Source organism: Oncorhynchus masou, chromosome 6, assembly GCF_036934945.1.
Source record: "Oncorhynchus masou masou isolate Uvic2021 chromosome 6, UVic_Omas_1.1, whole genome shotgun sequence".
In the NCBI taxonomy this organism is placed as follows: domain Eukaryota; kingdom Metazoa; phylum Chordata; class Actinopteri; order Salmoniformes; family Salmonidae; genus Oncorhynchus; species Oncorhynchus masou.
Window position 1 is genome coordinate 6931627 of NC_088217.1, and position 7545 is coordinate 6939171.

General features: G+C 47.9%; 1 protein-coding gene across 3 annotated transcripts in view; it reads left to right on the forward strand.

The window, feature by feature from the left end:
- The window catches only part of LOC135541322 (E3 ubiquitin-protein ligase RNF123), a 268130-nt gene extending 260841 nt beyond the window's left edge, over positions 1-7289 (forward strand). For all 3 annotated transcript variants that reach the window (XM_064967483.1, XM_064967484.1, XM_064967485.1), the window contains exons 37-38: positions 4867-4952; positions 6763-7289. In XM_064967483.1, the coding sequence (XP_064823555.1) occupies positions 4867-4952; positions 6763-6865 (189 nt within the window). In that variant the 3' untranslated portion in view covers positions 6866-7289. The remainder of the gene's footprint in view (positions 1-4866; positions 4953-6762) is intronic.
- The last annotated feature ends 256 nt before the right edge of the window (positions 7290-7545 follow it).

The window sequence follows — 7545 nt, forward strand, 5'->3', positions numbered from 1 at the left end:
AAGACAAGGCTGTAATCGCTGCCAAATACACTTAAACAAAGTACTGAGTAAAGGGTCGGAATACTTATGTATATGTAAACAAAACACACAAAAACAATGGTTGTATTAATGTATTGTATTGTTTTAGCTTTATCTATATGGGGTACATTGTGTATAGATTGATGAGGGTGAAAATGCAATCAATTGTAGAATAATGCTGTAACGTAACAAAATGTGTAAAAAGTCAAGGGGTCTGAATACTTTCCGAAGGCACTGTGTTTGTTGGTGTTGTCACTGCAGGAGAGTTGGTGTCAAAAAGGGCCATTTGATTAGCTATTTAGCAGTCTTGAAGCTTGGGGGTAGAAGCTGTTCAGGTTCCTGTTGGTTCCAGACTTGGTGCACTGGTACTGCTTGCTGTGCGGTAGCAGGGAAAACAGTATATGACTTGGGTGGCTGGAGTCTTTGACAATTTTCAGGGCTTTCGTCTAACACCGCCTGGTATAGAGATCCTTGATTGAAGGGAGCTCGGCCCCAGTGATGTACTGGGCCGTGCTCAACACCCAGTGATGTACTGGGCCGTGCTCAACACCCAGTGATGTACTGGGCCGTGCTCAACACCCAGGGATGTACTGGGCCGTGCTCAACACCCAGTGATGTACTGGGCCGTGCTCAACACCCAGTGATGTACTGGGCCGTGCTCAACACCCAGTGATGTACTGGGCCGTGCTCAACACCCAGGGATGTACTGGGCCGTGCTCAACACCCAGTGATGTACTGGGCCGTGCTCAACACCCAGTGATGTACTGGGCCGTGCTCAACACCCAGGGATGTACTGGGCCGTGCTCAACACCCAGTGATGTACTGGGCCGTGCTCAACACCCAGTGATGTACTGGGCCGTGCTCAACACCCAGTGATGTACTGGGCCGTGCTCAGCACCCAGTGATGTACTGGGCCGTGCTCAGCACCCAGTGATGTACTGGGCCGTGCTCAGCACCCAGTGATGTACTGGGCCGTGCTCAACACCCAGTGATGTACTGGGCCGTGCTCAACACCCAGTGATGTACTGGGCCGTGCTCAGCACCCAGTGATGTACTGGGCCGTGCTCAACACCCAGGGATGTACTGGGCCGTGCTCAACACCCAGTGATGTACTGGGCCGTGCTCAACACCCAGTGTAACGCTTTGCGGTCGGGTGCCTTGCAGTCGCCGTACCAAGTGGTGATGTACCAAGCGGTGATGTCATGATGCTCTCAATGGTGCAGCTGGTGAACTTTTATAAGGAACAGTGTGTCGTTGCGGAAACTATCAATGCTTGAGTTGGGCTAAATCCTCACTAGTTCAGAGTAACAGCACTTCAAACGTTTGACTAATTGAGTCTGGCATCTCTTTTAGCATATCGGATCTAAAATATAATGACTATGGATCTAAATATAAAGACTTATCGGTCCAGTTCAAGTCCTGGACACAACTACCTTAGCGCTGTCTGGCACACTGTCAAATAGTGGTTTTCTTTACCCTTTATTTTCTTCAGCCTGGCCTCCCTCTTCCCTCCTCTCCCCTCCCCATCCTCCCTCATAAATAAATCAGGCTATTACGGTCCATAGTAATTATATGGATGTTTATTCCAATATCACCTCAAGCCTTCCTCTATATATATTAGTCTGCTGTGACATTATATAGCCTAGGTATTCCTAGTTATGCAGTGGTGGTAGATTTATTGCCCTTGGTAGTTGTTGCCGTTGGCTAGAAAGTACCTATGTGTGACCATGGTTGTTTTCAACATGTCATTTAGATGTACAGTACCAGTCAGACGTTTGGACACACCTACTCATTCAAGGGCTTTTCTTTTTTTTAACTATTTTCTGCATTGTACAATAGTAGTGAAGACATCAAAACTATGAAAAAAACAATATGGAATCATGTAGTAACCACAAATAATGTTAAATAAATCATGAATCATGTAGTAACCCCCCCAAAAAGTGTTAAATAAATCATGAATCATGTAGTAACCCCCCAAAAGAATGTTAAATAAATCATGAATCATGTAGTTACCCCCCCAAAAAGTGTTAAATAAATCATGAATCATGTAGTAACCCCCCAAAAAGTGTTAAATAAATCATGAATCATGTAGTAACCCCCCCCAAAAAGTGTTAAATAAATCATGAATCACGTAGGAACCCCCCAAAAGTGTTAAATAAATCATGAATCATGTAGTTACCCCCACAAAAAGTGTTAAATAAATCATGAATCATGTAGTAACCCCCCAAAAAATGTTAAATAAATCATGAATCATGTAGTTACCCCCCCAAAAAGTGTTAAATAAATCATGAATCATGTAGTAACCCCCCAAAAAGTGTTAAATAAATCATGAATCATGTAGTAACCCCCCCAAAAAGTGTTAAATAAATCATGAATCATGTAGTAACCCCCCCAAAAAGTGTTAAATAAATCAAAGGCATGAATCATGAAGTAATCTCTGGTAGTGTAAATAATAACCAAATGGTTGATGTAAATACTACGCCAGTCTCTCTTGGCGACGAGTTGAGAGATTGACTGCATCAAAAACATTCTATAAGAATTCCAAATTGTTTGCATAGTCAACTTACACACAGCTCTGACAGACACACACCAGACACCCCACCAGAGAACAGGGGTCTTTTCACATGGAATCATGCAGTAACCAACAAAGTAAATAGATTTTAGATTATTCAAAGTAGCCACCCTTTCCCTTGATGACAGCTTTGCAGACTCTTGGTGGCCATCTTGAAGCATGTGGGGACAGCGGACTGGCATAGGGAGAGATTGAATATGTCCGTAAACTCACCAGCCAGCTGGTCTGCGCATGCTCTGAGGACGCGGCTGGGGATGCTGTTTGGGACGGCAGCCTTGCGAGAGTTAACACGTTTAAATGTCTTACTCACGTCGGCCACTGAGAAGGAGGGGGCCTTGCCGCAACGGTGGCACTGCATTATCCTCAAAGGTGTGTCTGAGCCGTTGAATTGCGACTCTCCTTTGTACTGACATTTTGGCTGTTTGATTGCCTTACGGAGGGAATAACTACACTGTTTTGTATATGGCCACATTCCCAGTCACATTTCCGTGGTTAAATGCAGTGGTTCGCCCTTTCAGTTTTGTGCGAATTCTGCCATCTATCCACGGTTCCTGTTAGGGTAGGTTTTAATAGTCACAGAGGGTACAACATCTCCTATACACTTCCTTATAAACTCACTCACCGAATCAGTCTATACGTTGATATTCCCTGAGGCTACCCGGAACATTTCCCAGTCCGCGTGATCAAAACAATCTTGAAGCGTGGATTCCGATTGGTCAGACCAGTGTTGAATAGTCCTTAGCACGGCTACATCCTTTTTGAGTTTCTGCCTATAGGAATTCGAGGAGCAAAATGAAGTTGTGGTCACATATGCCGAAAGGAGAGAGTTAAGAGAGGACCTAGCACCTAGCCCTGAGGGACACCAGTAGAGATGACCTAGCACCTAGCCCTTGGGGTCACCAGTAGAGAGGACCTAGCACCTAGCCCTGGGTGACACCAGTAGAGAGGACCTAGTACCTAGCCCTGGGGGACACCAGTAGAGGACCTAGCACCGAGCCCTGGGGGACACCAGTATAGAGGACCTAGCACCTAGCCCTGGGGACACCAGTAGAGAGGACCTAGCACCTAGCCCTGGGGGACACCAGTAGAGAGGACCTAGCACCTAGCCCTGGGTGACATCAGTAGAGAGGACCTAGCACCTAGCCCTGGGGGACACCAGTAGAGAGGACCTAGCACCTAGCCCTGGGGGACACCAGTAGAGAGGACCTAGCACTGAGCCCTGGGGGACACCAGTAGAGAGGACCTAGCACCGAGCCCTGGGGGACACCAGTAGAGAGGACCTAACACCTAACCCTTGGGCGGCAGGGTAGCCTCGTGGTTAGAGCGTTGGACTAGTAACCAGAAGGTTGCAAGTTCAAACCCCGAGCTGACAAGGTACAAATCTGTCGTTCTGCCCCTGAACAGGCAGTTAACCCACTGTTCCTAGGCTGTCATTGAAAATAAGAATGTGTTCTTAACTGACTTGCCTTGTAAAATAAAGGTAAAATAAAGGTAAAATAAATTTTAAAAAATAACCCTGGGGGACACCAGTAGAGATGACCTAGCACCTAGCCCTGGGGGACACCAGTAGAGATGACCTAGAACCTAGTCCTTTGGGACACCAGTTGAGAGAGGACCTACTACCTAGTCCTGGGGGACACCATGAAAGCAAACCTAGCATCTAGCCCTGGGGGACACCATTAGAGAACCTAGTACCTAGCCCTGTGGGACAGGAGTAGAGAGGACCTAGCACCAAGCCCTGGGGTACACCAGTAGAGAGGAACTAGTACCTAGCCCTGGGGGACACCAGTAGAGAGAACCTAGCACCTAGCCCTAGGGGACACCAGTAGAGAGGACCTAGCACCTAGCCCTAGGGGACACCAGTAGAGAGGACATATCACCGAGCCCTGGGGGACACCAGTAGAGAGGACCTAGCACTGAGCCCTGGGGGACACCAGTAGAGGATCTAGCACCGAGCCCTGGGGGACACCAGTAGAGAGGACTTAACACCTAGCCCTGGGGGACACCAGTAGAGATGACCTAGTCCTTTGGGACACCAGTTGAGAGAGGGACCTACTACCTAGCCCTGGGGGACACCACGAGAGCGATCCTAGCACCTAGCCCTTGGGGACACCATTAGAGAACCTAGCAACTAGCCCTGGGGGACACCAGTAGAGCGGACTTGGCACCTAGCCCTGGGGGACACCAGTAGAGCGGACATAGTACTGTACACTTACAGTACAAAATGTTTATGCTGTTAGTCTTCTATCTCTATCTAACTGTCACTCTCCCCCCAGCCCACCAGTGAGGAAGACCTGTGTCCTATCTGCTATGCACACTCCATCTCTGCTGTCTTCAAACCCTGCTCTCACAAGTCCTGCAAGTAAGTTACCATCATCAGCGTTGTGATTTTAAAATATATTGTCTTTTTTTTGTCTGATCTTTCACCTTTTGACCAACTAGGACTTTATTTTAAAATATAATTTGTTCTCAATGCCTTAAGCCATTTGGCAAAAAAAATGTTTTTAAATAATCTTCCCCAAAATCATGTCAACAACTGTTCGTGTCCCCCCTCCATCCAATACGTACACACAGCACTTTCTGCTCTGTTATTTACAGGCATTTACCATCGTTATCATGTGATGACAGACTTCTCTTCATCTCAAATGCCTCTCATGTCTTCAGTTAACTGCGGGGGACGTAATGGAATGTGTGATGTGAATGGCATGAATGTTTCATTGCTGAAACGTCGATAGACCTTCCGGCGATGTGTTCACAGCCGTCTCGCGATATTAAACCCATTTGACTCGTTGTTCTGAGCTCAGTTCTCCAGCACCGGTTGTATATCTAAACAGGACCACGTGGTCCTGTGTGGCTCAGTCGGTAGAGCATGGCGCTTGCAACGCCAAGCGTCGTGGGTTCGATTCCCGCTAGGGCCACACATATGTAAAAGGAGTGGCCCCAGCCGACTTGTAAGTCGCTTTGGACAAAAGCGTCTGCTAAATGGGATATATTATTATTATTATTAATTTTTTTTTAAATATTTATAGTGTATTATGTATAGAAATGTGAAATTATATGACACACATATATTAATTGCATTATTAAATATTCCCATTGGCTTATGGGTACTGAAAGGAGAGCGTTTACCAAGGGTAGGATTGGCAGGATAACATTCATATAACGTACGTAATATATTTCACTTTTTAACTTCTGCTACCTTGAGCATCCTGTCACCTTGCGTTGATTCATCTATTCGGACGACAGAAAAATATGAATTCTGTCCTTGAGCGTCTGCCCCCCCAGTGTGTGTGATTGAGAAGTACCAAATATGACTCTCTGTCCCCCCACAGATAAATTATCACACACACACCCTCTCTCTCTCTCACACACACACACACCACCCTCTCTCTCTCGCTCTCTCACACACACCCTCTCGCTCTCTCACACACCCTCTCTCTCTCTCGCTCTCTCACACACACCCTCTCTCACACACACACACCACCCTCTCTCTCTCTCTCACACACACACACCCACTCTCTCTCGCTCTCTCACACACCCTCTCTCTCTCTCACACACACACACACACCACCCTCTCTCTCGCTCTCTCACATACACACACCACCCTCTCTCTCGCTCTCTCACACACACCCTCTCGCTCTCTCACACACCCTCTCTCTCTCTCGCTCTCACACACACCCTCTCTCACACACACACACCACCCTCTCTCTCTCTCTCACACACACACACCCACTCTCTCTCTCTCTCACACACACACCACCCTCTCTCTCTCACACACACACACACACCCTCTCTCTCGCACTCTCACACACACTCTCTCTCTCTCTCACACTCTCTCACACTATCTCTCACACACTCTCTTTCTCACACACACCCTCTCTCTCTCACACACACCCTCTCTCTCTCACACACACCCTCTCTCTCTCACTCACACCCTCTCTCTCACACACCCTCTCTCTCTCACACACACCCTCTCTCTCTCACACACCCTCTCTCTCTCTCACACCCTCTCTCTCTCTCTCTCTCTCACACACACCCTCTCTCTCCCTCACACACACCCTCTCTCTCTCACACACACACACACACACACACACACACACACACACACACACACACACACACACTCACGACTGTAACCTTCTTCTCTGTCTGTCTGCCCCCCCCCCCCCCAGAGCGTGTATAAATCAGCACCTGATGAACAACAAGGACTGTTTCTTCTGCAAGGCCACCATCACTGGAGTGGAGGACTACAGCAAGAAGCCTACTGCATCTTAACACCACACACACACACACACACACACACACACACGCGGCTCGGACAACAGAAACCACATTGAACATACACCTGAGAGACCCCTGATGCAATCTCTCACACATACAGGTACACACACACACACACACATGCACTACCACAAGTTTCACTCACTTTGCCCCCTGACATGTTAGAAACTCTCCATATTGATCACCAGGCCAGACAACAGGAACAGTCATTACTACTCCACAAGCTAATCATGTTAATCCGCTCCCCAGATAACTCCCCCTCTCTCCCCCCTTCACCTGTTAAATAACTCCCCCTCTCTCCCCCTCTCTCCCCCCTTCACCTGTTAAATAACTCCCCCTCTCTCCCCCTTCACCTGTTAATCCGCTCCCCAGATACCTCCCCCTCTCTCCCCCTTCACCTGTTAAATAACTCCCCCTCTCTCCCCCTTCACCTGTTAATCCGCTCCCCAGATACCTCCCCCTCTCTCCCCCTTCACCTGTTAAATAACTCCCCCTCTCTCCCCCTTCACCTGTTAAATAACTCCCCCTCTCTCCCCCCTTCACCTGTTAAATAACTCCCCCTCTCTCCCCCTTCACCTGTTAAATAACTCCCCCTCTCTCCCCCTTCACCTGTTAAATAACTCCCCCTCTCTCCCCCTTCACCTGTTAAATAACTCCCCCTCTCTCCCTCCTTC